At 38.7% G+C, this 19,993-nt stretch overlaps 1 protein-coding gene across 2 annotated transcripts in view; it reads right to left on the reverse strand.

The window, feature by feature from the left end:
• Nucleotides 1-19,993, reverse strand: part of Sycp1 (synaptonemal complex protein 1) — a 141,941-nt gene that overhangs the window by 60,375 nt on the left and 61,573 nt on the right. For both annotated transcript variants that reach the window (XM_087616337.1, NM_012810.3), the window contains 2 exon segments: nucleotides 6,669-6,750; nucleotides 2,899-2,961 (listed from right to left, as the gene is read on the reverse strand). In XM_087616337.1, the coding sequence (XP_087472463.1) occupies nucleotides 2,899-2,961; nucleotides 6,669-6,750 (145 nt within the window).

The following is a 19,993-nucleotide window of genomic DNA, read 5'->3' on the forward strand; positions in this document are numbered from 1 at the left end:
TACAGATTCAATGCAATCCCCATCAAAATACCAATCCAATTCTTCAAAGAGTTAGAACAATTTGCAAATTCTTCTGGAATAACAAAAAACCAAGGATAGCTAAAACTATCCTCAATAATAAAAGGACTTCAGGGGGAATCACTATCCCTGAAATCAAGCAATATTACAGAGCAATAGTGATAAAAACTGCATGGTATTGGTACAGAGACAGGCAGATAGACCAATGGAACAGAATTGAAGACCCAAAAATGAACCCACACACCTATGGGCACCTGATTTTTGACAAAGGAGCCAAAACCATCAAATGGAAAAAAGATAGCATTTTCAGCAAATGGTGCTGGTTCAACTGGAGTTCAGCATGTAGAAGAATGCAGATCGATCCATTCTTATCACTCTGTACAAAGCTTAAGTCCAAGTGGATCAAGGACTTCCACATCAAACCAGACACACTCAAACTAATAGAAGAAAAACTAGGGCAGCATCTAGAACACATGGGCACTGGAAAAAATTTCCTGAACAAAACACCAATGGCTTATGCTCTAAGATCAAGAATGGACAAATGGGATCTCATAAAACTGCAAAGCTTCTGTAAGGCAAAGGACACTGTTGTTAGGACAAAACGGCAACCCACAGATTGGGAAAAGATCTTTACCAATCCTACAACAGATAGAGGGCTTATATCCAAAACATACAAAGAACTCAAGAAGTTAGACCACAGGAAGACAAATAACCCTATTAAAAAATGGGGTTCAGAACTAAACAGAGAATTCACAGCTGAGGAATGCCGAATGGCTGAGAAACACCTAAAGAAATGTTTAACATCTTTAGTCATAAGGGAAATGAAAATCAAAACAACCCTGAGATTTCACCTCACACCAGTGAGAATGGCTAAGATCAAAAACTCAGGTGACAACAAATGCTGGCGAGGATGTGGAGAAAGAGGAACACTCCTCCATTGTTGGTGGGATTGCAGACTGGTAAAACCATTCTGGAAATCAGTCTGGAGGTTCCTCAGAAAATTGGACATTGAACTACCTGAGGATCCAGCTATACCTGTCTTGGGCATATACCCACAAGATGCCCCAACATATAAAAAAGACACGTGCTCCACTATGTTCATAGCAGCCTTATTTATAATAGCCAGAAGCTGGAAAGAACCCAGATGCCCTTGAACAGAGGAATGGATACAGAACATGTGGTACATCTACACAGTGGAATATTACTCAGCTATCAAAAACAATGCCTTTATGAAATTCATAGGCAAATGGATGGAACTGGAAAATATCATCCTGAGTGAGGTAACCCAATCACAGAAAAACACACATGGTATGCACTCATTGATAAGTGGCTATTAGCCCAAATGCTTGAATTACCCTAGATGCACTGAACACATGAAACTCAAGAAGGATGACCACACTGTGAATGCTTCATTTCTTCTTTAAAAGGAGAACAAGAATACCCTTGGGAGGGAATAGGGAGGCAAAGTTTAGAACAGATGCTAAAGGAACGCCCATTCAGAGCCTGCCCAACATGTGACCCATACATATACAGCCACCAAACTAGATAAGATGGATGAAGCAAAGAAGTGCAGGCCTACAGGAACCGGGTGTAGATCTCTCCTGAGAGACACAGCAAGAATACAGCAAATTCATAGGCGAATGCCAGCAGCAAACCACTGAACTGAGAACGGGACCCCCGTTGAAGGATTCAGAGAAAGGACTGAAAGAGTTGAAGGGCCTTGAGACCCCAAAAGTACAACAATGTCAAGCAACCAGAGCTTCCAGGGACTAAGCCACTACCCAAAGACTATACATGGACTGACCCTGGGCTCCAACCTCATAGGTAGCAATGAATAGCCTAGTAAGAGCACCAGTGGAAGGGGAAGCCCTGGGTCTTGCTAAGACTGAACCCCCAGTGAACATGATTGTTGGGGGGAGGGCGGTAATGGGGGGAGGATGGGGAGGGGAGCATGCATATAGAAGGGGAGCATGAGGGGCTAGGGGGATGTTAGCCTGGAAACTGGGAAAGGGAATAACAATTGAAATGTAATTAAGAAATACCCAATTTAATAAAGATGGAGTAAAAATTTAAAAAAAAAAACAAGTATTTTTATTTTGGCAGAAAGGCTACTATGATCCTCATGATGAGCTTCCTAACAAATCTACAACTATTTTAGTTACAAGCTGAAATAATTTTTCCTTCAGTTGAAAAAAATGGTGAGTATTATTCATTAGAAGTAAAGTCTTCAGACAGTGAACTACATTTTCCAGAAGATTATTCACTGTATGGAAGATTAAGTATAGAACAAGTTATACAGTAAAATTAGAGAAAAGAAAACCCAGGTAAGTAAAAACCATTTCAAATAAAGAGGGTAGAAATTTTTCTGCAGCTCAATTTTGGAAATGAGCAAAATAGCTCAATGATTTCTAGAAGTATCTTGTTATTTTAAGACTATTCACAATGATTGTAGCTACTTATGAGTATACAATTTTAGAAAAGAAAAAGCTAAAATGGGGTTGAATACATTTTTCTCTTTAAAGGCCTATTTAAAATTGGTGAATCCAGAGTCTCTTCAGAGAAATACCAATAAAAACACTGTATTGAGTCTGGAGATATGGCTTAGCAGTTGAGAGCATTGGCTGTTCTTTCAGAGGACTGGGGATTCAATTCCCAGCACCCACATAACATCTCACAATTCTCTGGAACTTCAGTTCCTGAGGATCTGACACCCTCATACAAACAAAATTCAAATGCACAAAAAATAAAAATAAATAATAAAAGATATTAAAAAATTTTATTCCTCAAGGCCTTCTAAAAAATAGACTAATCCTTCAAAATCCTGTCATATATTTTCATAAAATTCTTATTCCCAAAAATTTTAAATAATTTGATAAATACCTTATTTTCTAATATCTTCATCTGCTTTTCTTTCTTTAAAACTTCATATTCAATGCTTCGAGCCTAAAAAAATTATTTGAAACCATATTTAAAATACTAATTAGAATTAATTTTCTTATGTATTTTAGAATGAAATTACAGTTTTACATATTTACAAAAGTATTTATCAGCTCATCTAGTTTGTTTCCTTGTCCTTTTAAACAAGAATATACCTCTATGTGATGTATCAATTACTTTAATATTTCACAATATATATGCATAAACTATATATACATATAATACATATTACTTTGTTTTGTTTTGTTGAGACAGGGTTTCTCTATGTATCTCTTGCTGTCCTAGAACATATTCCATAGACCAGGCTGGCTTCAAACTCATGGAGATCTGCCTGCTTCTGCCTTCTAAGTGCTAGGATTAAGGGCTTTTATGCCACCTAGCATAAATTATATTGTACATAAATCTCTGTCTTATATACATCTAATAAAAGCATTTATATAAAACTTGAAATTCAGTAAAATATAAAGAATAGATATTATTCTATTTGAAAACATGAAGAAAGTGGAGCTCAGATAGTAAAGTATGTGCAAAATAACCATCTAAACTCAGGTAGTAGACTGGGAAAAAAGGAGTGTTATTCAACTAATCACCAAGGAAACTATCTAAAAGTATTTATAATTTCATTCATCTGGAAACTTTTAATTAGTAAAATGAAATCCAACTGCAGAAAACAGAAATAAGCTAATATACTTATATTTATATATAAGTATATCATATATTTAACTTCATACCTGATTATCAATATTTTCTTTTTAAAAGAATTTTTCTTATTACTTTGAATTTCATGTATGTGTGTGTATCTGTGTGGGCCGGTGAACATAAATGCAGGTACCCATGGAGTTCAGATGTCAGATCCCTGAAGCTAGAATTATAGGCAGCTGTGTGTTTCCAAACAATAGGAGTACGGGAGAACCTAAGGTATTCTGTAAAGAGCATTACTTGCTCTTAAATGCTTGAGCCATCTCTCAAGTCCCCTTATCACTAATTTTCTATACTAATTATACTTTAATTAGTATTTTCTATACTAATAAAAGTTATTACAAATTATACTTTAAATTCTTTATTGTCCCCTCCCCACTGCCTCTCATGTGTGTATGTGTGTTATATATACTTGTGTGCTGTACATGTGAAATATGATCTCTCACTGAGCTTGAGGCTTATCAATTGGTTTAAACTGGCTAACAAATGAACTCCAGAGATACAATACACCTGTCTCTACCTTCCCAGAGCTAGGATTTCAGACTTTGTGTCCTTGTGCTCACCTTTTATGTGGGTGCTAGGAATCTGAAAGGAGGTCCAGTGACTGGTGCAAACTGGGACACATCTCAAGGGAAGGCTCCAAGGCCTGGCACTATTACTAAATGTTATAATGTACTTACAAATAGGAGCTAAGCATGGCTGTCCTCCAAGAGACCCAACAATCAGCTGACTGAGACAGAAGCAGATACTTGTGCCCAACCAATGGGTTGAAGTCATCTGGCTTCAATGAGGGGAAGACCCATTTAACCCTTGAGAGACTTGAGGTCCCAGGGAATGGAAAGGTCTGGAGAGGTGTGGTGTGTGTTGGGGGGAACATTCTCTTGGAGACAAGGGAGGAAGAATGGTATAAGGAACTGTTGGAGGGCAGAATGGGAGGGGAATAATGATAGGACTGTAAAAAAAGATTAAAGATACTAAATTAAAAGAACTTGAAGTCTCTCAAGAAAGAAATCGAATACCTCAGATAATGGATATGTCTTCCATGTTCATAGGTTGGTAAAATTAACATAGTAAAAATGGCCATCCTATCAAAAGCAATCTACAGATTCAACACAAATTCAAAATTTCAAAATTCCAGCCATAATACATTTTAACTGTTCAAATCTTGATAGATTTTCATACTTTCAATGATTTCACAAATAATTTATGGCTTTTTAAATTTTGAAATACTCTTCTACATATTACACTCTACCTTCTACAAATTTTGTTAGCTCAAGTCAACTGATGTTCTTTCTTCTAAAAAGTATATCCAAACTTAGGTAAGACACTATAGTGTATAATCATGTGACATACTTTATATTCTCATAGTTTTGTGATATTTTATCTCATCTTACTGAAACCATATTCAAGGTACAATATACACATTTTAATATATTAACTATTATTACAGCATTGTAGTGGGTTGGCCTAATGCTGCTTGTACTCGAATGTTAATTTGGGTCTCCCAAAACTGCTCCAACAACAAGTGAGTCCTTCCTCATATGAGACACTGAGACACCCAATCCCAGTTAATTCTTGATTGGTAAATAAAGATGCCAGCAGCCAATAGCTGGGGAGAAGAGATATAGGTAGAGTTTAGGTTTTCCCCAGTCTTAAGACCAGGAGGAGGAAGGAGAGAAAAAAAGAGAAAGGAACTGCCATGGAAGAGGAATAACATGCAGGAGGGAGAAGAAGAACCACAATGGGAGAGCTGAGCCATTAAAAAGCATGGTCATATGGGCTAAGAGCAGCCAATACAGAACACGGAAATTAGTAAGTAGTGACTCGGAGATATTATAGGAATGTAGATTCTAACAGCATGGAGGGTAGGCAGGCAGTTGCCCAGCTATTGTGCTGCCTAAGGCATATTGTAAAATATAAGGCTGTGTATGTCTTTCATCTGGGAACATAAATGGTCAAAGGTAAGAAGAAACCCCACGCTGTGATATTTTTATTACACAGTATAAACCTTTAATGCTGTGTAGCCTAGAAATATAAATCAAAATTAAGTACTGAACATTTGAGGCTAGAGATATGGCTTAGTAGCTAAGTCCTAGCTGCTTTTCCAGGGAATCTGGGTTCATTTCCCAGCACCTACTGGTATCTCATAACTATCTACAACTTTAGTCCCAGGGGATCTCTGGCTTCTGTGGGCACCAAGCATACACAAGGTGCACAGACATTTACTCACGCAGAAAACCCGTATATATAAAACAGAAAAAAAAATCTTAAATGAACATCAGTGATGGTTTGTATATGCTTGGCCCAGGGAGTGGCACTATTAGAAGGTGTGGCCCTGTTGGAGTAGGTGTGGCACTGTGGGTGTGGGCTTAAGAATTATGCCTGGAAGTCAGTCTTCCACTAGCAGCCTTCAGATAAAGATGTAGAACTCACAGCTCTGCCTGCACCATGCCTGCCTAGATGCTGCTGTGCTCTCACCTTGATAATGGACTGAACCTCTGAACCTATAAGCTATCCCCAATTAAATGTTGTTCTTTATAAGACTTGACTTGGTCATGGTGTCTGTTCACAGCAGTAAAACCCTAGCTAAGACAACAGCTTTCAAATGTTTAGAATTATGACAACTTCTTAAAGATATGTATCATAAGCAAAAAAACCCAACTTAGCCCCTATCATTTAAGGATTTAAATGTTTTACTTGTACGTATATGTACCACATGTGTTCACTGTCTGCAGAATCCACAAGATAGTATTATATATCTCACAGAACTAGTTTCAGACAGTTATAAATCACGTGGGTGCTGAAAACTGAACCTGGGGGTCCTTGACAAGAGCAGCAAGTGCTTTTAATGGCTAAGTCATCTCTCTAGTCTCTTCTAACCATATTTTAAATGTTAATGGCTTAGTACCTAGATCACTAGTTATTTATACAATAAATAGTAATGTCACTTTATTGTCTATATTGTTTTTATAATTTAAATTTTTGAATCTAATCTATTGTTAAATATAACATACATTTTCTTCACTCTTGTCCAATTTACATTTAACTTCATCTCCTTGCTGTATGAACTCTTTTCTTACTGATTCCAGTTCATCCCTAAAAGGAAAAGCAAGAGAATAGCATTATAATCCAAACAATATTTTCATTTTATTTCCTGAGGCTTTTTTAAATTATTGTTTATCACTTTTTAGGTTTGAGTTCTCATTTTGATTGGTAACTCATTGTGCATGACTATTGGGCACATTTCTATTCCCATATTTAAGTTACTATATATATTTATCTTTAAATTATATTCATTCTTGTCATCAGTTTCCTTTTAAAAAACTATACAAACATTTCATTTTCTTTTCTTAGTCATTCTAATACACGTATAAAATTTTACACAAATAAATTTAAAATATAAGTACAATTTATTTTAATGATATTTATATATACATATATCATTATACATGTTCAGAGAATCCCCAGAAACATAAGAGCAGTGATGCTTTGGGTAAGGGAAACCAGACAGGTAAAAGGCAAATGAAAGATACTGTTCTTTATTCATTTATTCATGTGCTCCTTTGTCCTCTGGAATTTTTTATTATATTCATATATTAATTTTTAATATTTTCATTAAATTATTGTATATTACAGATGAAAATATTAGTGATCTTCTCAATGGACACTGGAAAATATTTTTCTATTTCTTTTCCTTTGTATCATTATTACACTGGTAATATAATCAATGATTTGCTCTTTCAGAAACTGAATTCAGGAAATAAGTTTTCCTAAAAATTTACACATGTATTTATTTATTTGCTTATTTATTGAGAGAGACAGAGAAAGAGAATGTACACTTTCAATAGCATATATATGGAGGTCAGAGGACAACTTCTAAAAGTTAGTTTTTCCTTCCACCATGTGGACTGCAGGGATTGGATACTTAGCAGTGAGCACCTTTATCACTGAGATATCTCACTAGCTTTATTCTTTGAATACAAATTTATAATCAGTATGTTCACTGTTTATAGATAATTCATTTTAAAGGTCCATAAGTCCATATTAAATGTAGATATTCAGAATATATTAATCAAATAATGCAAATATTGTTTTAAAAACTATCTTGAGCTAAGGAAATAGTTCAGTGAATAAGGTGCTTCCCTTGCAAGAATATTGACCTGAATTTTATCCCCATAAACTACATTAAAAGCGAAGATCGTTGGAGCATAATTGTAATCCCAGTGCTGGTAAGGAAAAACAGGTAGAACCCTGATGATTACTTGTTGGCCATCCTAACGTACTTGGTTAATTCCAAACTAGTCGTATTTCAAATCCAGACAAGTGGTATAATGAAATATCAATGTCTAGAAAGGGTACATCCAGTACCTGAACAATGACATCTAAGGTTCTCTGGCTTCCACACACTCACATAGTATTCACACATGTGCACATCTATAGGCTCTCGTTGTTGAAGTGGTAACACAAACCTCAATTACAACACTCGTAAGTCTGAGGCAGGAAGATCAAGGCTATCCTGACCATTAGAGACCTGGTCTCAAAAACTAAGTGAATGAATTTAAACTTTTTTAAACCACAGGGAAAAAACAGCTTAGATATCTAAACTGTAAGTAACAGCTGCTTCTGAAGAAGAAAGCTGAGAAAACAGGTCAAAATCATTCATGGGATGGCAAAAGATGTTTTTTAAATCTGGAAAATAGTTAACAGCAAATAATTTATTAAAAAATGACTGGATCAAGCACCATATTCACTTCTAATCATAATACCTCATATATTATCTCTATAACAATTCAGTATTAGGTCTAAGGATTTTAAATAAAAGTTTACAAAATACATTCTTTATCCAAACATAAGAAAAAGAAATTTCTATGTGACTGTAAACAAGAACACACACACACACAATATCTGAAAAGCATTCAAGTTATCAATTGATTTAAAAGAACTTAAAATGCACAAAGAGAGAGAGGGGGTTTCAGGGGAGAGATTGACTGAGAAGATAATAGTAAAACTGCATATCAAGCCAGGCATGGAGTTCATGCCTACAACCTCAGAAACTAGGAGGCAGAGATAAAGAGGATCACTACAAGTTCAAGGCAGCCTGGTCTACATAAGGCCCTTCCCCTAGGGTCAATGAACTATCTACCTATAAATCCTTGGCCTTGATAATGGTGCCAGATATGAAGTCTATCTTGTGAACAAGTCCTTAAATCCAATCAAAATGTGGCAGGTTACTCCCGTAACATTAATATCACTATTATACAGGTGAGTATATAATGACAGGCCAGTCATTAGGTAATTAGCTCACTGGGTTCACAACTGTAGAAAAGTGTTGACACCTTTTCTCTTCCTATAGTATGCTCAGCACCTTCCAGCACTATGAAATCGAGCCAATAGAGATAAAGCTTCCAGATCTAACACTTGATTTTTCCATGTTCTATAACTCAAGTACGTGGTGTCCTTAGTAATAGGGTCTTATCATCAAGTTCTGGAGGTTAACCAAAAGCAAAGGTGCCTATAATGTATGGTCCATAGAGTCACAGTGGCCAACATCTCCAAAAGAAGTATCCCAGCACTAGCTATAGCCTTTTTTTTTTCTTTTCTTTTTTTCGGAGCTGGGGACCGAACCCAGGGCCTTGCGCTTGCTAGGCAAGTGCTCTACCACTAAGCTAAATCCCCAACCCCCCTAGTTATAGCCTTTTTTTTTTTTTGGTTCTTTTTTTCGGAGCTGGGGACCGAACCCAGGGCCTTGCGCTTCCTAGGTAAGCGCTCTACCACTGAGCTAAATCCCCAGCCCCAGTTATAGCCTTTTTATTTGCTAGTTTGTATGCCATCGTCCACCATTATAAGGTAGCTCCATGGGCATCTGTGTTTGTATTTTAGGAAGCTCATATAGTAGAAGGTTTCCATATGACTTACTAAAGACTTTAGCATTCATTACCTTTCCTCTTACTCCCTCTCCTCTACCCTGCCCTCCCATCCTCATCCTACTTAACCATTTTTGTCACATTGTTCCCCCTTTCTCTCCTGTTTCACTCATTCTATCTCCCCACCCCAAAAATACCTCCAACTCATGGCCCCTTACTACATTCCTGACAACTACGCATATTCCAAATGAAACACACATATCTAAAGATTCAAAGCTAAAAGCCACATATGTGGCTAAAAGCCACATATTATAATTGTGCTGGATATGGTTTGCCTCACTCAGGATAATAATTTATAGCTCTATTTGTTAACCTATGAATTTCATACTTCCTTTTTTCTTAAAAGTTGAATAATATTCCATTATGTGGATGTATCATATTTTCATTATCCATGTATCAGTTAGTAGGCATGCAGATTAGGATCCTATTATTATTATTCTGCTAAATACATTACTAAATTGACTCCGACAAATTTATTCAGATCTATAATTAAGTGCAGCTGTCTATCCCATTAGAAATTCTTCTCTTTGAATAGATGGCAGTTAACACACAGACCCCCATAACTGGTCAATGTGTGGAGAATAAGAGACTGCAGAGTCCTCAGCCATAAATGGGACATCTCTATCACGCACCCTCTGCCAAGGCTCAACAATCATTGTAGAAAAGGTAGAAAGATAGTAGATGGCAACAGAGAAATGGACACAACAAGGCAGTTGCATATATAACGTCATAGTGATGATGATAGCATGTCTAAGACCTATGCAACCCCAAGCCAGACAAAACCCCAGCATGAACAGGAGAGGTATGCACAAAGTAGAGTAGACAACTGATAGATGCTGTGAGAAGGACAGTAAATTTTCTTTTAGGATGTCACGGTTCAGGGGTTAGCCGCACATGATTATCAAATTAGACTGACAGGTTTAAAGAAAAACAAAAGATGACATGAAGATCAGTGAATAAGGAGATCTGGGTACATCTAGTAGTAATTGAGGGGATGGGGTGAATATGGTCAAAATATATAAAAATTTAAAAAATAAAATAATATTTTAAATGCCATATCAAAATAAAATAAAAATACCATGTTATAAATTCATAAATATGGTTGCAAGTAACTGATTCAAATGCCTGTACAATTTTAAAAGAAATGGGAAAGTAAATATCAGTATACAAATTTTGAAAGAACAGTAAGAAAGAATAGGATGTGAATTCAGGAAGACAAAAATAAATATAAGAAGAATGGCATAAATTCACAAGAAGAAAAGCAAATAGAAAAATTTTAAACTTCTATAAATAAAAAATTGACTAAATGGAGAGAAACTTGAAGCAATCCCACCTAAATCAGGGACTAGACAAGGCTGCGCACTCTCTCCCTACTTATTCAATATAGTTCTTGAAGTCCTAGCCAGAGCAATTACACAAAAGGAGATCAAAGGGATACAGATTGGAAAGGAAGAAGTCAAAATATCACTATTAGCAGATGATATGATAGTATATTTAAGTGATCCCAAAAGTACCACCAGAGAATTACTAAACCTGATAAACACCTTCAAGAAAGTGGCTGGGCTAAAAGCTCTAGAACAAAAAGAACCAAATACACCCAGGAGGAGTAGAAGACAGGAAATAATCAAACTCAGAGCCAAAATCAACCAAGTAGAAACAAAAAGGACCATAGAAAGAATCAACAGAACCAAAAGTTGGTTCTTTGAGAAAATCAACAAGATAGATAAACCCTTAGCCAGACTAACGAGAGGAAACAGAGAGTGTTTCCAAATTAACAAGATCAGAAATGAAAAGGGAGACATAACAACAGATTCAGAGGAAATTCAAAAAATCATCAGATCTTACTATAAAAGCCTATATTAAACAAAACTTGAAAATCTGCAGGAAATGGACAATTTCCTAGACAGATACCAGGTACCGAAGTTAAATCAGGAACAGATAAACCAGTTAAACAACGCCATAACTCCTAACGAAATAGAAGCAGTCATTAAAGGTCTCCCAACCAAAGAGAGCCCAGGTCCAGACAGGTTTAGTGCAGAATTCTATCAGACCTTCATAGAAGACCTCATAACAATACTATCCAAACTATTCCACAAAATTGAAACAGATGGAGCACTACCGAATTCCTTCTATGAAACCACAATTACTCTTATACCTAAACCACACAAAGACCCAACAAACAAAGAGAACTTCAGACCAATTTCCCTTATGAATATCAACGTAAAAATACTCAATAAAATTCTGGCAAACCGAATTCAAGAGCACATCGAAACAATCATCCACCATGATCAAGTAGGCTTCATCCCAGGCATGCATCAACGTGATACAGATCGGAAAAGAAGAGGTCAAAATATCACTATTTGCAGATGATATGATAGTATATTTAAGTGATCCCAAAAGTTCCACCAGAGAACTACTAAAGCTGATAAACAACTTCAGCAAAGTGGCTGGGTATAAAATTAACTCAAATAAATCAGTTGCCTTCCTCTATACAAAAGAGAAACAAGCCGAGAAAGAAATTAGGGAAACGACACCCTTCATAAGAGACCCAAATAATATAAAGTACCTCGGTGTGACTTTAACCAAGCAAGTAAAAGATCTGTACAATAAGAACTTCAAGACTCTGAAGAAAGAAATTGAAGAAGACCTCAAAAGATGGAAAGATCTCCCATGCTCATGGATTGGCAGGATTAATATAGTAAAAATGGCCATTTTACCAAAAGCGATCTACAGATTCAATGCAATCCCCATCAAAATACCAATCCAATTCTTCAAAGAGTTAGACAGAACAATTTGCAAATTCATCTGGAATAACAAAAAACCCAGGATAGCTAGATCTATCCTCAACAATAAAAGGACTTCAGGGGGAATCACTATCCCTGAACTCAAGCAGTATTACAGAGCAATAGTGATAAAAATTGCATGGTATTGGTACAGAGACAGACAGATAGACCAATGGAATAGAATTGAAGACCCAGAAATGAACCCACACACCTATGGGCACTTGATTTTTGACAAAGGAGCCAAAACCATCCAATGGAAAAAAGATAGCATTTACAGCAAATGGTGCTGGTTCAACTGGAGGTCAGCATGTAGAAGAATGCAGATCGATCTATTCTATCACCCCGTATAAAGCTTAAGTCCAAGTGGATCAAGGACCTCCAAATCAAACCACATACACTCAAACTAATAAAGAAAAACTAGGGAAGCATCTGGAACACATGGGCACTGGAAAAAATTTCCTAAACAAAACACCAATGGCTTATGCTCTAAGATCAAAAATGGACAAATGGGATCTCATAAGACTGCAAAGCTTCTGTAAGGCAAAGGACACTGTGGTTAAAACAAAATGGCAACCCACAGATTGGGAAAAGATCTTTACCAATCCTACAACAGATAGAGTCCTTATATCCAAATATACAAAGAACTCAAGAAGTTAGACCGCAGGGAGACAAATAACCCTCTTAAAAAATGGGGTTCAGAGCTAAACAAAGAATTCACAGCTGAGGAATGCCGAATGACTGAGAAACACCTAAAGAAATGTTCAGAGCTCTCTGCTCCCAAACCCTGTGGGAGAGAGACCTCACCGCCTGATCAAGTGGGCACTCCTGAGGCTGCAGAGCGGAGGAGACCACCAACACTGCCCACCCCTGCCCACATCCCTGGCCCAAGAGGCAACTGTATAAGGCCTCTGGGTTCCCGTAGGGGAGGGCCCGGGAGCGGCAGGACCCCTGCGCCTGAGACACTGCCGGAACCTGAAGGAAACAGACCGGATAAACAGTTCTCTGCACCCAAATCCTGTGGGAGGGAGAGCTGAACCTTCAGAGAGGCGGACACGCCTGGGAAACCAGAAGAGACTGCACTCTGTGCATATCCAGGCGCCAGAGGAAAACACCAAACGCCATCTGGAACCCTGGTGCACGGAGGCTCCTGGAAAGAGCGGCGCAGATCTTCCCGGTTGCAGCCACAGCGGAGAGGACTTAGGCAGTACCCCACGAGCAAACTTGAGCCTTGGAACTGCAGGTAGGACCAACTTTTCCCCTGCAAGAAACCTGCCTGGTGAACTCAGGACACACAGAGGCAAAATTCCTCTAAGGCCGGGCACTTCCTGTGTTTACCGGAAGTCCCACACCGGTGGATCCCGGACCGCAGCAGCTCTCTGCTCCCAAACCCCGTGGGAGAGAGACCTCACCGCCTGATCAGGTGGGCACTCCTGAGGCTGCAGAGCGGAGGAGACCACCAACACTGCCCACCCCTGCCCACATCCCTGGCCCAAGAGGCAACTGTATAAGGCCTCTGGGTTCCCGTAGGGGAGGGCCCGGGAGCGGCAGGACCCCTGCGTCTGAGACACTGCCGGAACCTGAAGGAAACAGACCGGATAAACAGTTCTCTGCACCCAAATCCCGTGGGAGGGAGAGCTGAACCTTCAGACAGGCGGACACGCCTGGGAAACCAGAAGAGACTGCACTCTGTGCACATCCAGGCGCCAGAGGAAAACATCAAACATCATCTGAACCCCTGGTGCACGGAGGCTCACGGAAGGAGCGGCACAGATTTTCCCGGTTGCTGCCACAGCGGAGAGGACTTAGGCAGTACCCCACGAGCAAACTTGAGCCTTGGAACCACAGGTAGGACCCTTTTCCCCTGCAAGAAACCTGCCTGGTGAACTCAAGACACAGGCCCACAGGAACAGCTGAAGACCTGTAGAGAGGAAAAACTACACGCCCGAAAGCAGAACACTCTGTCACCATAACTGGCTGAAAGAAAACAGGAAAACAGGTCTACAGCACTCCTGACACACAGGTTATAGGACAGTCTAGCCACTGTCAGAAATAGCAGAACAAAGTAACACTAGAGATAATCTGATGGCGAGAGGCAAGCGCAGGAACCCAAGCAACAGAAACCAAGACTACATGGCATCATCGGAGCCCAATTCGACCACCAAAGCAAACACGGAATATCCAAACACACCAGAAAAGCAAGACCTAGTTTCAAAATCATATTTGATCATGATGCTGGAGGACTTCAAGAAAGACATAAAGAACTCCCTTAGAGAACAAGTAGAAGCCTACAGAGAGGAATCGCAAAAATCCCTGAAAGAATTCCAGGAAAACACAATCAAACAGTTGAAGGAATTAAAAATGGAAATAGAAGCAATCAAGAAAGAACACATGGAAACAACCCTGGACATAGAAAATCAAAAGAAAAGACAAGGAGCTGTAGATACAAGCTTCACCAACAGAATTCAAGAGATGGAAGAGAGAATCTCAGGAGCAGAAGATTCCATAGAAATCATTGACTCAACTGTCAAACATAATGTAAAGCGGAAAAAGCTACTGGTCCAAAACATACAGGAAATCCAGGACTCAATGAGAAGATCAAACCTAAGGATAATAGGTATAGAAGAGAGTGAAGACTCCCAGCTCAAAGGACCAGTAAATATCTTCAACAAAATCATAGAAGAAAACTTCCCTAACCTAAAAAAAGAGATACCCATAGGCATACAAGAAGCCTACAGAACTCCAAATAGATTGGACCAGAAAAGAAACACCTCCCGTCACATAATAGTCAAAACACCAAACGCACAAAATAAAAAAAGAATATTAAAAGCAGTAAGGGAAAAAGGTCAAGTAACATATAAAGGGAGACCTATCAGAATCACACCAGACTTCTCGCCAGAAACTATGAAGGCCAGAAGATCCTGGACTGATGTCATACAGACCCTAAGAGAACACAAATGCCAGCCCAGGTTACTGTATCCTGCAAAACTCTCAATTAACATAGATGGAGAAACCAAGATATTCCATGACAAAACCAAATTTACACAATATCTTTCTACAAATCCAGCACTACAAAGGATAATAAATGGTAAAGCCCAACATAAGGAGGCAAGCTATACCCTAGAAGCAAGAAACTAATCATCTTGGCAACAAAACAAAGAGAATGAAAGCACACAAACATAACCTCACTTCCGAATATGAATATAACAGGAAGCAATAATCACTATTCCTTAATATCTCTCAATATCAATGGCCTCAACTCCCCAATAAAAAGACATAGATTAACAAACTGGATACGCAACGAGGACCCTGCATTCTGCTGCCTACAGGAAACACACCTCAGAGACAAAGACAGACATTACCTCAGAGTGAAAGGCTGGAAAACAATTTTCCAAGCAAATGGTCAGAAGAAGCAAGCTGGAGTAGCCATTCTAATATCAAATAAAATCAATTTTCAACTAAAACTCATCAAAAAAGATAAGGAAGGACACTTCATATTCATCAAAGGAAAAATCCACCAAGATGAAGTCTCAATCCTAAATATCTATGCCCCAAATACAAGGGCACCTACATACGTAAAAGAAACCTTACTAAAGCTCAAAACACACATTGCACCTCACACAATAATACTGGGAGATTTCAACACCCCACTCTCATCAATGGACAGATCATGGAAACAGAAATTAAACAGAGATGTAGACAGACTAAGAGAAGTCATGAGCCAAATGGACTTAACGGATATTTATAGAACATTCTATCCTAAAGCAAAAGGATATACCTTCTTCTCAGCTCCTCATGGTACTTTCTCCAAAATTGACCATATAATTGGTCAAAAAACGGGCCTCAACAGGTACAGAAAGATAGAAATAATCCCATGCGTGCTATCGGAACACCACGGCCTAAAACTGGTCTTCAATAACAATAAGGGAAGAATGCCCACATATACGTGGAAATTGAACAATGCTCTACTCAATGATAACCTGGTCAAGGAAGAAATAAAGAAAGAAATTAAAAACTTTTTAGAATTTAATGAAAATGAAGATACAACATACCCAAACTTATGGGACACAATGAAAGCTGTGCTAAGAGGAAAACTCATAGCGCTGAGTGCCTGCAGAAAGAAACAGGAAAGAGCATATGTCAGCGGCTTGACAGCACACCTAAAAGCTCTAGAACAAAAAGAAGCAAATACACCCAGGAGGAGTAGAAGGCAGGAAATAATCAAACTCAGAGCTGAAATCAACCAAGTAGAAACAAAAAGGACCATAGAAAGAATCAACAGAACCAAAAGTTGGTTCTTTGAGAAAATCAACAAGATAGATAAACCCTTAGCCAGACTAACGAGAGGACACAGAGAGTGCGTCCAAATTAACAAAATCAGAAATGAAAAGGGAGACATAACTACAGATTCAGAGGAAATTCAAAAAATCATCAGATCTTACTATAAAAACCTATATTCAACAAAACTTGAAAATCTTCAGGAAATGGACAATTTCCTAGACAGATACCAGGTATCGAAGTTAAATCAGGAACAGATAAACCAGTTAAACAACCCCATAACTCCTAAGGAAATAGAAGCAGTCATTAAAGGTCTCCCAACCAAAAAGAGCCCAGGTCCAGACGGGTTTAGTGCAGAATTCTATCAAACCTTCATAAAAGACCTTATACCAATATTATCCAAACTATTCCACAAAATTGAAACAGATGGAGCCCTACCGAATTCCTTCTATGAAGCCACAATTACTCTTATACCTAAACCACACAAAGACCCAACAAAGAAAGAGAACTTCAGACCAATTTCCCTTATGAATATCGACGCAAAAATACTCAATAAAATTCTGGCAAACCGAATTCAAGAGCACATCAAAACAATCATCCACCATGATCAAGTAGGCTTCATCCCAGGCATGCAGGGATGGTTTAATATAAGGAAAACCATCAACGTGATCCATCATATAAACAAACTGAAAGAACAGAACCACATGATCATTTCATTAGATGCTGAGAAAGCATTTGACAAAATTCAACACCCCTTCATGATAAAAGTCCTGGAAAGAATAGGTATTCAAGGCCCATACCTAAACATAGTAAAAGCCATATACAGCAAACCAGTTGCTAACATTAAACTAAATGGAGAGAAACTTGAAGCAATCCCACTAAAATCAGGGACTAGACAAGGCTGCCCACTCTCTCCCTACTTATTCAATATAGTTCTTGAAGTTCTAGCCAGAGCAATCAGACAACAAAAGGAGATCAAGGATGGATACAGATCGGAAAAGAAGAGGTCAAAATATCACTATTTGCAGACAACATGATAGTATATTTAAGTGATCCCAAAAGTTCCACCAGAGAACTACCAAAGCTGATAAACAACTTCAGCAAAGTGGCTGGGTATAAAATTAACTCAAATAAATCAGTTGCCTTCCTCTATACAAAAGAGAAACAAGCCGAGAAAGAAATTAGGGAAACGACACCCTTCATAATAGACCCAAATAATATAAAGTACCTCAGTGTGACTTTAACCAAGCAAGTAAAAGATCTGTACAATAAGAACTTCAAGACACTGAAGAACGAAATTGAAGAAGACCTCAGAAGATGGAAAGATCTCCCATGCTCATGGATTGGCAGGATTAATATAGTAAAATGGCCATTTTACCAAAAGCGATCTACAGATTCAATGCAATCCCCATCAAAATACCAATCCAATTCTTCAAAGAGTTAGACAGAACAATTTGCAAATTCATCTGGAATAACAAAAAACCCAGGATAGCTAAAGCTATCCTCAACAATAAAAGGACTTCAGGGGGAATCACTATCCCTGAACTCAAGCAGTATTACAGAGCAATAGTGATAAAAACTGCATGTTATTGGTACAGAGACAGACAGATAAACCAATGGAATAGAATTGAAGACCCAGAAATGAACCCACACACCTATGGTCACTTGATTTTTGACAAAGGAGCCAAAACCATCCAATGGAAAAAAGACAGCATTTTCAGCAAATGGTGCTGGTTCAACTGGAGGTCAACATGTAGAAGAATGCAGATCGATCCATGCTTATCACCCTGTACAAAGCTTAAGTCCAAGTGGATCAAGGACCTCCACATCAAACCAGACACACTCAAACTAATAGAAGAAAAACTAGGGAAGCATCTGGAACACATGGGCACTGGAAAAAATTTCCTAAACAAAACACCAATGGCTTACGCTCTAAGATCAAGAATCGACAAATGGGATCTCATAAAACTGCAAAGCTTCTGTAAGGCAAAGGACACTGTGGTTAGGACAAAACGGCAACCAACAGATTGGGAAAAGATCTTTACCAATCCTACAACAGATAGAGGCCTTATATCCAAAATATACAAAGAACTCAAGAAGTTAGACCGCAGGGAGACAAATAACCCTATTAAAAAATGGGGTTCAGAGCTAAACAAAGAATTCACAGCTGAGGAATGCTGAATGGCTGAGAAATACCTAAAGAAATGTTCAACATCCTTAGTCATAAGGGAAATGCAAATCAAAACAACCCTGAGATTTCACCTCACACCAGTGAGAATGGCTAAGATCAAAAACTCAGGTGACAGCAGATGCTGGCGAGGATGCGGAGAAAGAGGAACACTCCTCCATTGTTGGTGGGATTGCAGACTGGTACAACCATTCTGGAAATCAGTCTGGAGGATCCTCAGAAAATTGGACATTGAACTGCCTGAGGATCCAGCTATACCTCTCTTGGGCATATACCCAAAAGATGCCCCAACATATAAAAAAGACACGTGCTCCACTATGTTCATCGCAGCCTATTTATAATAGCCAGAAGCTGGAAAGAACCCAGATGCCCTTCAACAGAGGAATGGATACAGAAAATGTGGTACATCTACACAATGGAATATTACTCAGCTATCAAAAACAACAGCTTTATGAAATTCGTAGGCAAATGGTTGGAACTGGAAAACATCATCCTGAGTGAGCTAACCCAATCACAGAAAGACATACATGGCATGCACTCATTGATAAGTGGCTATTAGCCCAAATGCTTGAATTACCCTAGATGCCTAGAACAAATGAAACTCAAGATGGATGATCAAAATGTGAATGCTTCACTCCTTCTCTAAAAGGGGAACAAGAATACCCTTGACAGGGAAGAGAGAGGCAAAGATTAAAACAGAGACTGAAGGAACACCCATTCAGAGCCTGCCCCACATATGGCCCATACATATACAGCCACCCAATTAGACAAGATGGATGAAGCAAAGAAGTGCAGACCGACAGGAGCCGGATGTAGATCGCTCCTGAGAGACACAGCCAGAATACAGCAAATACAGAGGCGAATGCCAGCAGCAAACCACTGAACTGATAATAGGACCCCTATTGAAGGAATCAGAGAAAGAACTGGAAGAGCTTGAAGGGGTTCGAGACCCCATATGTACAACAATGCCAAGCAACCAGAGCTTCCAGGGACTAAGCCACTACCTAAAGACTATACATGGACTGACCCTGGACTCTGACCTCATAGGTAGCAATGAATATCCTAGTAAGAGCACCAGTGGGAGGGGAAGCCCTGGGTCCTGCTAAGACTGAACCCCCAGTGAACTAGACTGGTGGGGGGAGGGCGGCAATGGGGGGAGGGTTGGGAAG

This window comes from Rattus norvegicus, chromosome 2 (assembly GCF_021556685.1).
Source record: "Rattus norvegicus strain SHRSP/BbbUtx chromosome 2, alternate assembly SHRSP_T2T, whole genome shotgun sequence".
In the NCBI taxonomy this organism is placed as follows: Eukaryota; Metazoa; Chordata; class Mammalia; order Rodentia; family Muridae; genus Rattus; species Rattus norvegicus.